The sequence below is a fragment of the Rhincodon typus genome, chromosome 5 (assembly GCF_021869965.1).
Source record: "Rhincodon typus isolate 14 chromosome 5, sRhiTyp1.1, whole genome shotgun sequence".
In the NCBI taxonomy this organism is placed as follows: Eukaryota; Metazoa; Chordata; class Chondrichthyes; order Orectolobiformes; family Rhincodontidae; genus Rhincodon; species Rhincodon typus.
In genome coordinates, this window is record NC_063336.1 from 19,884,313 (window position 1) to 19,898,407 (window position 14,095).

At 40.6% G+C, this 14,095-nt stretch overlaps 1 protein-coding gene and 1 long non-coding RNA gene across 2 annotated transcripts in view; one reads left to right on the forward strand and one right to left on the reverse strand.

Annotated features, from left to right (window-relative positions):
- LOC125483119 overlaps positions 1-14,095 on the forward strand; it is a 48,612-nt gene that overhangs the window by 23,653 nt on the left and 10,864 nt on the right. Inside the window, exon 2 of the long non-coding RNA XR_007262087.1 lies at positions 5,767-5,880. This is a non-coding gene — a long non-coding RNA (uncharacterized LOC125483119). The remainder of the gene's footprint in view (positions 1-5,766; positions 5,881-14,095) is intronic.
- The window catches only part of amd1 (adenosylmethionine decarboxylase 1), a 29,459-nt gene continuing 17,066 nt past the window's right edge, over positions 1,703-14,095 (reverse strand). Inside the window, exons 3-9 of the mRNA XM_020520380.2 lie at positions 13,074-13,200; positions 12,495-12,597; positions 10,601-10,643; positions 10,007-10,151; positions 9,829-9,921; positions 6,782-6,937; positions 1,703-3,440 (exon numbers count right to left, since the gene is read on the reverse strand). Coding sequence (XP_020375969.1) covers positions 3,300-3,440; positions 6,782-6,937; positions 9,829-9,921; positions 10,007-10,151; positions 10,601-10,643; positions 12,495-12,597; positions 13,074-13,200 — 808 coding nt within the window. The 3' untranslated portion in view covers positions 1,703-3,299. The remainder of the gene's footprint in view (positions 3,441-6,781; positions 6,938-9,828; positions 9,922-10,006; positions 10,152-10,600; positions 10,644-12,494; positions 12,598-13,073; positions 13,201-14,095) is intronic.

Consider the following 14,095-nt stretch of genomic DNA (forward strand, 5'->3'; position numbering starts at 1 on the left):
AGATGTTCACCTGCACATCTGCCAATGTGGTATACTGCATCCGCTGTGGCTTCCTCTACATCGGGGAAACCAAGCGGAGACTCAGGGACCGCTTTGCAGAACACCTACGCTCGGTTCGCAACAAACAACTCCCCCTCCCATTCCTCAGACATGTCCATCCTGGGCCTCCTGCAGTGCCACAACGATGCCACCCGAAGGTTGCAGGAACAGCAACTCATATTCCGCTTGGGAACCCTGCAGCCCAATGGTATCAATGTGGATTTCACAAGTTTCAAAATCTCCCCTCCCCCTACCGCATCCCAAAACTAGTCCAGCTCGTCCCTGCCTCCCTAACCTGTTCTTCCTCCCACCTCAAGCCGCACCTCCATCTCCTACCGACCAACCTCATCCCGCCCCCTTGACCTGACCTATCCCCTTCCTAACTCCCTACCACCATCCCCGCCTCTTCAACCTGTTTGTTTCCTCTCCGCCTCCCACTCTCTCCCTATTTATTTCAAAACCCCCTTCCCCTCCCCCTGTTCTGATGAAGGGTCTAGGCCCGAAACGTCAGCCTCTCTGCTCCTATGATGCTGCTTGGCCTGCTGTGTTCATCCAGCCCTGCACCTTGTTGTCTACAGAAAGATATAGACTGATTATCAAAGTACAGAGATGTGGCAAATAATCTGAAAATGCAGAATGGCCCATTTTGGCAGGAAGTAAAAAGCATATTGCTTAAATGGTGTAAGATTGCAGAGGTTCAATATGAAGGGATCTGGGTGTCCTTGTACATGAATCACAAAAGGCTTGTGTGTAGGTACAGCAGTTAATGTGGAAAGCTAATTCGAAAGGAAATGAGAGTTTGCTTCAGTTGTCCAGGACGGTGGTGAGACCACATCGGAGTACTGTGTACAGCACTGATCACATTATGGAAAGATGTAAATGCATTGGGAGGCAGTCAAACTCCAAGGAAACACTTTAACCAGACTAATAAAAAGGGTTATTCTGAGGAAATATTGGACAGGCTAGATTTGCATCTGGATTGAAATATAGATACTCCAGGATCTTAAAAGGGTAAATGTGGAGATGATGTAAATAGAGAACTTGGAGTCACTGTTTATCAAGGGTCACCAATCTAAAACAGATTAGTCAAAACTTGTTACTGAGGATTGTCTCTCTTTGGAACTCGTCCTCAAAAAGGTAGTGAAAGTAGAGTCAGAGTCATACAGCACAGAAACAGGTCCTTCAGTCTAACCGGTCTATGCCAAACATAATCCCAAAGTATACTAGTCCCCCTGCCTCTCCCAACATTTAAGGCAGAGGCTGACAGATTTTTGTCAAGCAAATGAAAGGTTGTCTGGGATAGACAAGATTGCAGATTTGAGTTTACCATCAGATCAGCCATGATCTTGCTGAATTAAATGGCAGAGTTAGTGCAAGGGACCAAACAGTATATTCCTTATTTTTGTGTACAATGTTTCCTTGTTAGAAAGTCTAGGTCCAGGGTTACTGTTTAAAAATGAGTTGCTGCCCACTTTAGTCAAACAGAAACCTCTCGAGGATAGTTACTTTAACTCGAAGGTGATGTATGCAGATACCTGACTGTTGCATGCAGATACTGTGTTAACCTGACATTTAACATGCAAGTCAAAATAACAATAAGTTGATGTGAGATAACTGCACTGAAATAAATACTCGACAGGCAATGAACAATCAAATGAACAGATTCCATAAATCTTTATTTTATTGAAGCATTTTGTTTGCAGTATAGACAAAAGATTTCAGAAATCGAATTAAAATATTTTAAACAACTTGGCAACAAAGTTCCAATGGCGCCAAAATTTCCCCCTTAACAGATAGAATGAAAAGTAATGAGCAAATAAGTTCATCTTTCACAGTAAAGGCTACAAATCAGTACTCAAATACTGTTTTTTAAAATGGTAACAACTGTTTCAGTTAACCACAGTAGGTATAAACAGCTTAATCTATATCAAAATGGAATAAAACATTTTGGTAATGGAAGGCCATGGACATGCCCACAACCTCAACATTGAAGAATACAATGCCTTTATTAATAAAGGATGATTGGTCCAAAAGCAAGCTTGCAGTCTTGATGGATTATTTTTCAATGTCATAGTGATCACTGCAAATACATTTTAGTTTATAAATGGAACCTTATAATTAATAAACATGGCAAAATATACCAAGTATTTCAACAAAGATTTGTAATTAAATGGTACCACCCAACCAAGACTGTTCAAACATTTGTGGGAAAAATGCCATATCATGTTCCTATGCATACTTATTGAAACTCAAAAACCCATGCTAAAACAAGCTAGCCCAAATCTCCAAAAATCAGTAGCAATGAACTAAAACTTAAGGTATTTTTAACACCTATAATTAACACCCCATTACACTGATTATGTTTTATGGACATGGCATTTCTACTGTCCATACTATCTGCACACTCCCTAACAAACTAACAATATTGTGCTAAGTGACGCAGCAAGAAATACACAAGATGTCATGGGATGTTCTCAATATATGAACTATGGTTACTTAAAAGGGATTGTAACTGAACTCATAGTTTATATACAGCCTATTCATTTTTAAATGGGGAAAATCAGACAAAACAATTGAAGTGGGTGATCCCTGGCATGCTTAAAGTAGAATGTGCAGCAGTGTTTTCAGCCAATGAATACCTCAATTCATGAAATCTACTTTTTCTGTGAGAAACTAGCTTGCTAAAGAATTAAAGTTAAATAAGAATCCCAACACAACAATATACTAGTCATATTAGGCGTCTGCTCAAATTCCTGACAAATTGCCCAGTGCAGTTCGGGCGTAAATCAACATGAACAAATGAAGAACTTCTGATTCTTTAATGACATCTGACAGAAAGGAAACAAGCAAACAAACTGCTCTAAACATGCCAGGGTCCTCACCTAATGAGGCCGGAAACCTTGTCTGTGGAGAATTTTTGGCGTCACTTGTAGAAAACCTATACACCGTACATTTCTAAACTTGCAACTGTTATATAATTGTAAACAATAAGCACCAAACTGCTCTACATGCATTTCAATATCACAGCAAGAATGACCTAGCATAACTAAACAGAGAAAAGAGCATCCATGCAAGATATCCAAGTCTTTGTTACAAGAACGGTTACATTTCAAACTTGACACAATTCTATTGTGGTTACATACAGGGCCTACAAAATTGATGAAATGGTGGCAGTGTGAAGTTTGGCCCTTACTACCCTGAACTAGACGACAGCCACCATTTACGTTGCACATTTTTTTACGTTTTTTCATCTTTGCTAATCAACTCTGCTGTCTCTGACAATTCTTGACATAACTAGAAAAGACAAAATTGTAATCACTGAACTGGGCACACTGGCGATCGAGGCGCTTGAATCCTTCAATTTTCTGGGGAGAAGAAAATGAATTGCGACATTTGGAATTCTGTAATGAAATAAAAACAGTGCATTACAACAAAGGTGTGTCCATCAATTTCTAAATTCAAACATCCAGTGAATGCTGCAAAACGGTTTGATGGAAAAGAACACAATAGTTGTTGCTATTATATGTAGAGTTTGAAAAGTTCCAAAAAAATGGATTAGCCCTGCAGTAAAGTATGCTGCTTGACTTTTTATTCCTTCAGATGTAAGCACGGTCAATCCCTAATAACGCTTGAAGATGGTAATTGACCTTCTTGAACTGCCACACACTGTAGTGGAGGTTATACCCGGTATGAGAGGTGCGCAGGTTTCTGACCTAGCAAGCAAAGGAATGACAATATAGCTCCAAGTCACAAATGATAAAGAACTTGCAGGCGTGGTTCAAACACGTCTGCAGCCCTTGGCTTTTCTAGGTGCTAACAGTCACATCCACAGAAAGGTCTACTTCAGAAACCTTGGCGAGTTATTGCTGTTTCTTACAACTGGAAGATTTAGCTGCCACTGTGCACAAGTCATCCACGGTCTCCAAGAACTGCCTAAAAAGCCTAATTTAGGTAATGGAGACAATTCCAACATAGTCCTGACTTGGGCTTTGAGATGGTATCCAAGCTTTGGTCGTCAGAAGATCATTGTTTATTACAGCCTCCAACTTGCCCTTGACGGTACTGTATTTACAGCTAGTCCAGTTCAGTTTCTGATCAATGGTATCTCTCACTGTTTACGGTGGAGGATCGCGTGATGGCAATGTTATTGAATGTCAAGGGAACCTAGCTAGACTGTTGCTTCAGGAAACTGTCCATTGTCTGGGATCAAATGTTACTTACGACACATTCAACCAAACTGGAACGCTGTCCAGGTCTTGAAGAGGTGGAAACTAAGAGCAGAAATAGCCATTCAATATGATCACAGCTGGTGCTCTATTTCAGTGCCATAATCCCACTTTCTCTGTATATCCCTTGAAGCTTTTAAGATCTAAAAAAGCTAGCCATCTCCCTTGAACATACCCGAGTGTCCCACAGACTAGTGGTAGCAAATTCTACAAGCTGACCACCCTATGAATGAAATGTACATCTCAGTCCTAAATGACCACTATTCAAGAACACCCAGATTCTTCTGTATGCACACAACCCCGATAGATCACTATTTAAATAATAGTCTGCACTTCTGCTTTTCATAGCAAGGTGCGTGATGTTACATTTATACTCAACTTGTCTACATCACCCTGAAGCCTCCCTTTCAGCCTCTTCACAACTAAATCCCACCTGGTTCTGGGTTATCAAACTTGGAAATATTACAATTGGATTACAATTACACACGGCGGCTCAGTGGTTAGCACTGCTGCCTCACAGCTCCAGGAACCCGGGTTCGATTCCACCCTCGGGAGACTGTGTGTGGAGTTTGCACATTCTCCCCGTGTCTGCATGGGTTTTCTCCCACAGTCCAAAGATGTGCAGGCCAAGTGGATTGGCCATGCTAAATTGCCCGTTCAGGGATATGTAGATGAGGTGGGTTATAGGGGGATGGGTCTGGGTGGGATGCTCTGAGGGTCAGTGTGGACTTGTTGGGCCGAAGGGCCTGTTTCCGCACTGTAGGGATTCTATAATCCTCTACCCAAGTCATTTTTATATATTGTCCATATTTGGAGCCAATGGCCTGATCCTTGCAGCACTAGTTACTGCTGGCCACCTGGAAAAAAGACCAATTTATTCCCAGCTTGTTTCTGGTCTGTCAACCAACTCTTGAATCATGCCAGTATATTACCGTAATCCCATGTACTTCAACATTGCCCATTTGCCTCCTATGTGGGATCTTATCAAAAGCCTTCGAAATTCAAATCCACTGGCTCCCACACACTTATTCTACTAACTACATCCTCAAAACAAAACTCCAAGATTTGTTAACCATGAATTCCCTTTCACAATCTGTTATGCAGAGTTAACATAACCGCATAAATGTTTTCCAATTGTTTGGTATCAACCGTTTTATTATAGAGTGTAGCTTTTGCTCCACAGCTGGCTTGTCGATTCGGGTATACAATTCTCATTTTAGGGCTCTTGTGGCACAGTGGCAGTGCCCCTAACTCTTAGCCAGGAGGTCCAGGTTCAAGTCCCACCTACTCCATAAGTATGAGTAGCTGGACTATTTGAGGGAAGTTTGGACTCTAAGTCCATAACAATGTGGTTGAGTCACATGTAGGACAGCTTTCCTTCCTTATAGGAAAGGACATTAATTCCTCACTACTTCAATATCCTCCATGTTATTTTGTTATAACGTCACGAACAAAAGAAGAAAAATGAATGTTTTAACAGTGACATTCACTTTGCTCCCAGTCAGCTCTTACTGTTCAAGTCCTCAGTGATTGCCAGCACAAGAAACTCCCTCAGTTGCCACAGCACTGACGTCAGTTGCTGCTAGATGGAGCCGTCACTCAAAGCAGGCAACTGGTGAGTGTAATCTTTTTACTATATTTTTCCTCATATTGTGAGCACCATTTTTCTTTTGGAAGCATTTAAGACGATAGGAAGGTTTTAGTTTTTCTGATGAGGAACATCTAAAAGAACTTAACTACCTGTTTTTAAACATTAGTTGCAGTGGGGAACATGATTTGTTTTACATTCTTTTACTTAAAATAACAACCTTCAAGACTGCAGCTACAACGTTCAGAAAGGAATTCCAGTGATAACAAATGAAGTTTTATAATAATCTGGTAATTACATAGGCCCCATCATTGAGTCCAACTCATTGAGTCCAACTTTGCAATTGCCCCAGCTTGAAGTATAATTTGAACTGAATTCTACCGAATATTTTGTCAAGCCTCTGCATTTCTAGTCAAGTTGCAACACGCTGTGCAACTGTTGTGAAGTCGAGTTTGTTGTAACTTCAATTTTAAATGTTTCTTAAAGAAATATTGGCCAAGTCTTTTAAAAAAGTAATCCATTCCTGTAATGTGTACCTTATTGGGAATGTCAGAAATTAATGCTCATCTCTTTCCTCTGTTGTGTGGACTGTAACAGACCAGACTGTTAAGGACAACAGAGTATTTGAAGGACATCAGTGAAACAACTGAATGTTTATAGCAATCTGACAACTTTATTGTCACTTAAATATATCTTTTTATTTCCAGATTTGAGAGATGGCTCAAATTCTGAAACGGCCATGGTTGGGATTTGAGCTTAAATGGTCCAATACACTTTGTCTTCTCTCAATGAAAGATCACCTGAAACACTGCCTCTGGTTTCTCCAGGCACAAATACTGCTAGCCTGAGCACTCCAAGCATTTTTGTACTGTATTTCACATTTCAAACATTTGCTGTACTTTGCTTTTGTACAAATCTAGAATCTCACCTGGTTAACAAAAAGGGTTGTGACAAATTTCCCTGGCTTGAAGACGTCTACAACTTTTTTGATTAGGTCATCGTAAGAAGTCTGGGCCAGGTTAGTCTCAAAACTAACATAGGAGAAGTCTGGCTCTGGGGTGATATGAATTGTCCAGTAAGTTCCCTAAAAAGACAAAGCATTAAATGACTTGTTTCAGTTAAGTTACAAATGACCAACAGTTCAACAGAAGATATTGTAAAGTCAAACATTTCTCACGTATTATTGCATATCAGTGGTCCTGAAATAGTACAAAACAGTCTAGTGAATTTTGAAGTCCGTTCCTCGGCCTACTACAGATTTCAATAACATCAGAACCTTCAGCCAAATATTTTCATTTCTCCTTCAGGATTTTGAGATCTTCATTTTGTCAGATGATGGAAATTAATTTTTAAATGCTACACAACTGGTAAGCTCATTCAGCTCAGTCATTAAAAACAGTGATGTACAACTTTTAGAAAGGTATACAATGTACTAGGGAAGAGTGCATGTGATTCCACAGGAAAATGTATTTAAAGATATGTCCCCTAACTTTGGAGACAAAAATCCTCATTCCATTAAAAAACTCAACTCTGGTCAGACATTGAAATCCATAATTGTTCAGAACACACTATATTGCAGACAAGTATCATTTTCTTTTGCATTCAGGACAGCTACATCCAGTGAGTGCACTGATCACTTCACAATTATCTTGTCCACAAGATCAGAATACATACTGACCCACGATGTGAACACTCATTTACTTTCAATTTCATGAAAGCATCATTTCCAAAAAAAAAGGAAAAGAACCTTCATTTGCAATACACTTTAGCTCGTGGGATATGCCAAGTCTCAAGTGAGGACTACAATCTGAAAAAGTTGCACTTGTCTAGGCCAAACAACTTATTTTTCATTGGACAAACAGTCCCTCTTCCGCAGTTACACTGGTACTATCCCCCAACTCTTCCTCTGCTACATTATGACTGCATCAGTGCCGCCTCATGCTCCCACGAAGAGCTCGAACAGTTCATCAACTTCACTAACACCTTTCACCCCAACCTTAAGTTCATCTGGACCATCTTTGATACCTCTCTCCTTCCTGGACCTTTGTCTCCATCTCTGGTGACCACCTTGAAACTGATGTCTATTTCAAGCCCACCAACTCCCACAGCTACCTAGAATCAACCTCCTGTCACCCACCTTCCTGCAAGAATGCGATCCCCCACTCTCAATTCCTCCGCCCCCAAGATGAGGCATTCCTCTCCCGAACATCCCAGATGTCCTCGTATTTCCAGTACCGCAACTTCCCCCCTTCAGTGGTCGAAAACGCTCTTGACCGCATCTTTTGCGTTTCCCACACCCCCTCCCCACAATCAAAACAAAGACAGAATCCCGTATCCTCACGTATCACCCCACTAACCTCCGAATTCAACGCATCATTCTCCATCACCTGCAATCTGACCCCACAACCAAGGATATATTTCCCTCTCCACCCCTATCTGCCTTCCAGGATTGCTCTCTCTGCGACTCCCTCGTCCGTTCCACTCCCCACTAGCCCCACCACCCCCGGCACCTTTCACTGCAACTGCAGGAACTGCTACAACTGCCCCCATACCTCCCCCAACTTACCTCCATCCAAGGTACCAAAAAAACATTCCACATCAGACAGATGTTCACCTGCACATCAGTTTATGTCGTCTATTACATCCACTGCTCCCGATGTGGCCTTCTCTACATCGGTGAGGCCAAGCAGAGGCTCGGAGACCACTTTGTGGAGCACCTGCGCTTGGTTCGCAACAAACGACAACATCTTGCAGTCACGAACCATTTCAACTCCTCCTCCCACTCCCTGGACGACATGTCTATCCTGGGCCGCCTCCAGCGTCACAACGACACCACCCACAAACTGGAGGAACAGTACCTCATATTTCGCCTTGGGATCTTACAACCCAGTGGTCTCAATGTGGACTTTACTAGCTTCAAAATCTCCCTAAACCCAACCTCATCCCAAGACCAGCACTCCCTCTCATCCCCGCCTCCTTGACCTGTCCGTCTTCTCTCCCACCTCACTGACCAATCCCCACCACTCCCTACCTGCACTCACCTATCGCCATCCCACCCCCCCTTCCCAGCCCCCCCCCTCCCCTATTTATTTCAGAGCCCCCTTCCCCCTCCCCATTTCTGAATGGTCCAGACCCAAAACGTCAGCTTTCCTGTTCCTCTGATGCTGCCTGGCTTGCTGTGTTCCTCCAGCTCCACACTTTGTTAACTCATTTTTCATTGTAGTCAGCATTTCAAAATGAAGTTTTAAATGAAATGCTTGTCAAGTGTATGAAGCTTGAACAAAATGCATAGCTGATTTAAAAGCGGTCTCAACACACTTCATTCAGAAATGTGAAATGGGCACTTTATTTAGCATAATGGACACCTGTCATTGACCCTTACAAAATGATTTCTCTTGGTTAAAGACATTCATTTGGATTAGTCAGTTAAGCACTGTGTGCTTATAGAATAAACCAAGGCACGCTCATAAACTGCAATACCTTCAAACTTTGGTAAAGCATACACAATTCATACCTGGAAAAGGCCGAGTGCCTGATTTTTCCTCAAGACAACTTGTAAATCGATGACACAAATGTAGATTCAGAACCAAATAGGAAATTGTGGACAAAACTTATTACCTTTCACCACACTTAAAACCAATGCAAATTGCCAAAATACCAATTTACCTTGGCCTCACTTTTGTTTCTACACTCCACCTGAGCCAAAAAGGGTCATCTGAACCTGGGGTTCAGTCCACTCCTGGTTCAAAGGGGACTTCAGTTTTCTTAGAGTATTTATTTTCCAATACACGGGTTATTATTTCACATTGATTACATCTGGATAAGAACTCACTTGTTCTTCAGATTGCATTTTTTAAAATACAAGTAACTACAAGTAGACATTTTGATTTGATGAGCAGGGGAGGGAGGGAGGGAGGGTGGGAGAAGAAAGGGAAATGGGAAAAATTAGAAGCTGAAGATAGGAGACGAACTTACATCCACTTTCATTCCATTCATTGAATACCCACAAGGATCGAACAATGTGGCGTCAATGACTGAACCTGGTATCAGGTCACGAATTCCACTCATCTTTTTAAAAAGGAAAGATGTTTAAGATTATATAGGTTTTGTAAAAAATTATATTTTTAAATGTTAAAGTTTATTTCATACATACTCGAGTGACATCATTTACAGTAACACCATCTTTCATGAAGAACTGGTCCATGACAACTGGATCAAGCTCGCTCATCAGAACCTCAAGTGTCTGATCCGGCTGTTTGATCCCACTATCCTCTGGCATATCCAGAGTGTAAAGATACCTGGATCAAACAAATGACATTTGTGAGAACCTTTACATTAATATTTCCCAATTGGTAAGTATTCTACAAAACAAACTTCTACAGAACTCAACTATGAAGCCTATCCCTTAGAACAGAGCAATTGCTTAAGACTTGTAAACACAATGATGTGGGAATATAATTACAATTTGGGTTTAGTATTAGGCTGACTTCCAGAGTGTTCGAAATATTAAAAAGTTGTAATTCTGAAGTACAAAAATGTACCAACCTGAGCACAACCTATGTCATTTGTAACTAACCTAACTTCACATTAATCTGGGACAGATGACTTATTGTCTTGTTCTCTTTCCTTTGCTCTGAAGGTATTTTCCTGAAACTTCTCGAAAACAATTGTTAAAATGGTTCAGACAAAAGTATAGAATTAATTGGATTCATGTTTGCAAGAAATCTGTAGGATGATTTCAGCTTACCAGCAATCAGAATTCATACGTCCCATGCAATAGGCCGCCCCATCTGGAGTGAATAAATTCTTGTGGTTAGACACTAATTTGCTACAAAAATTTCGTTTTCTAAATAAAGCACAATCATTTTGAATACAATTGCTAAGACCGATAGTGGATTGCAGATAGTAAGCTTTTTATTTTTTGACAGAGGTAGGCAATTGAAGAATAAAGCAAATTGAACTTATCCAAATTCTCTTGAATACTTAGGAAACTGGTTGGAAGGTGATTAGACAATCAGCTTTGTGTTCAAATCAGTTGGATCACATTCCACTCCCTGCGAGCTACCACAACCAAACATGAGCTTATTTCTGAGGAGTTCTGTGGAAGGGTCACCGTTCCCGAAAAGTTAACTGATGTTTTTCTTCACAGATTCTGCCAGACCTGCTGAGCTTTTCCAGCAACTTCTATTTTTGTTCCTAACTTACAGCATCCACAGTTCTTTCGGTTTTTATGAGCTTATTTCTAGTGGATATAGTTTTCTGCTGCTCCCACACCATGACCACCAGCATCCCTCACCACCTACCTCCCCATCTGCATGCCACCCTCAAAACAAAAAAGCAATATGCTTTTCCTTATATTATGATATCCTGTTCTACCTCACTCAACTCTGCCAGGATTACTAACTGGATATGTAACATCCACCATTAAATTGAGAAATTTTCACTTAAGTATTTTGAAAATCAAATTGCCTTCAGTCTATTCTACATCACAATCTCCTGAACCAAATGTCATCTTGAACTATTACATAATGCTATCCTTGAATAATGCCACCCACCTCCACCTTGATTCCTATTTTTTCTTGAACATCACATTTTTCCAACTTCAGGATACAATTGCTGTCATCCTGTAGCCTCATCTCTGTAGTGGCTGGCAGATTATATTTATTTGCTTCAATGCACATTATCAATATGTTTACTTTGTTACAAATGCTATGTGCCTACAGATGCAGCCTTTAGTTTTTTATCTTTCTGTTATCCACATAACATTGAGTCTTGATTGCTGACTTATTCCTAGGCTCACTTTTCTCTGCCATTCACTTATTCTCATTTTCATATTACTATTTCTCCCATTGTCAGACTGTGATAAACCAAATCTTGATTTTTTTTGCCCATATGTAATTTAAACTGTTTACTGCTCGAGTTGTGCAGTTTACAAGAATACGGTCCTAGCAGGGCTCAGGCATAACACATCCCAATGACATGGGCACCACCTTTTCCAGGAGTGGTGCCAGCACCCCACGAACCTGACGCACATCTCACATCGGAGCTATTTTATGCATGCTCAGTAATAACCCAGAGATGGGCTTTTCATGTTCTGTTTTTTAGTTTAGTCTTTTCTAGTTCCAAGTATGGAGCTGGTATTTACCACAGGATCCTTCCCCTCACTGCAAGATCCTTTCCAGCCCTGAGCAAACATCCCAAAATCTGGACAGTCAACACAGCCACTTGGAATCTCAATCGTCGCTCCAGATTATGGTGTTAATCTCCCTCACTAGTACTCCCTGCACTTGAATGTCTTTCTGGTCACTTTGACATCCACCCTGCAGCCTCTCAAACAGGCTCAAACTTATTGGACAACTGCAGAGGTGACATTCCTGCCCCATTCTACGTCAATTAACAATTTACAGTCATTAGGCTCAATTCCAGATTTGCACTGAATTGAATTTATGGTATTTACCTTGCACTCTTGTACAACTTCTAGCATTCAACAATCCAATTCCATTAACTTTTCACATTAGCTTAGTGAACTTCCAACTTATTAGTTCCAGCTTAAACCCTGCTTCATGCATGTTCAAACTTGTAAATAAATTCAGCATTGAAGATTTTATTAGCTTCAACAATTTCTACTGAGATAAACTTACTTGGGAACACCATATCCAGAAATTCTACCTCCTCCTGAAAGTTCCTATGTGGGTATTCCTGATGTGCTGGCTTCACAAAGTTTTTGCGGGAATAGAAAAAATCCTGTATTTAAGATACATGCACAGATTTCCATTAAGTGGATTTGGATTTAGAGCGTTACTAGAATTACAATCAGTGACTGTATTAAAATGAGCTATTAAACGTCTAACAACTGGTGAAGATATATGGTGTTACTTCCTAACAATATGCTACTATCAGTTTTTTCTCTTATTACAAACGCTTGGCTACAGTCAGGAGATTTCAGAGACTGACGGAAGTCAATCTGTGCAGAAGTGATTTAAGGAATTTGAAGTACTCTGAATGTGAAATATGCCATTTATACTTTCCTGCATCCCAAACACACTATTACAACTATATCATTACAACAGATAACATATCATCCCCTGTATATACATTACAATTATTTGCATTTCTCAATTTCTTGTACCATTACCTTAACTTTCAATAGCTCACTTGTTAATTACACCCAATACAAACATGGATTAAGTGCAAGACCTACAAAAAAAAGTCAAAGTTACCTGAATGGAATCAAAGCCGCAGTACTCACGAGCAAGTTCCAACAGGGGTTCCAGTGCTTGCAGTAAGAGGGTGGTACCGCATGTCTTCAAAATGAAACGTCTCTTGGAGACAAACATGCTACTCTCACTGTAAAACAGTCAAAATTAAAAAGGCTAAAGATTCTCCCCCCTCATCTCAACTTTTAGGATTTTTGGCAACTTGAGCTACAACCCAGAACAGCCTGGCCTACACTTAATTCACCAACTTTGGTGACAAGTTACAAACTTCCTCTCTTGTCTCCAAAGAAAAATTGCTGCAAAGAAATGTTTCAAATTCACATACGTTCCCTCTCAGCTCTTGCTAGTCCACAATATGCCAGTGAGAGTCACTCATAGGCTCCCCAGCTTAGGCTTGGGAGCAAAGTGGGTCATTCACTCCTTTGAGCCTGCTCCTCAATCTATGAGATCATGGCTGCTGAGTTCAACTCCATTTTCCTGTTTTTGCCCCTAACCTCTCCAGTGACTCTTGACTTCTCTGGTCTACCAAAAACATATTTATCTCAGCCTTGAATAAATTCAATGACCCAACCTCCATTGTAGATAGAGCACTGGATGAAGCATTAAACAAGCATTACATGTTTGGATAAAACAGAATTATTAGCGCTTGTGACAAATACAAATAGTAACAGGGAACTTTAACCTGAATATAGATTGGGCCAATCAAATTTGCAAAAGTTTGTAGAATGCTGTTGTAACAGTTTCCTGGAACAATGCTCTACAGAATAAACTAGAGATCAAGCTACTTTAAAATCTAGTATTGCACAATAAGCAGGACTAATGAGCATTGTAAGATATCCACAGCGGAAATAATGACAATAGCAGAACTGAATTCCACAAGTTTGAAAACAATATTGTACAACTATAAACAAAAAATTTAAAAATGAACACTTTAGATATGGGACAACAAGGTGCAGGGCTGGATGAACACAGCAGGCCAAGCAGCATCATAGGAGCAGAGAGGCTGACGTTTCGGGCCTAGACCC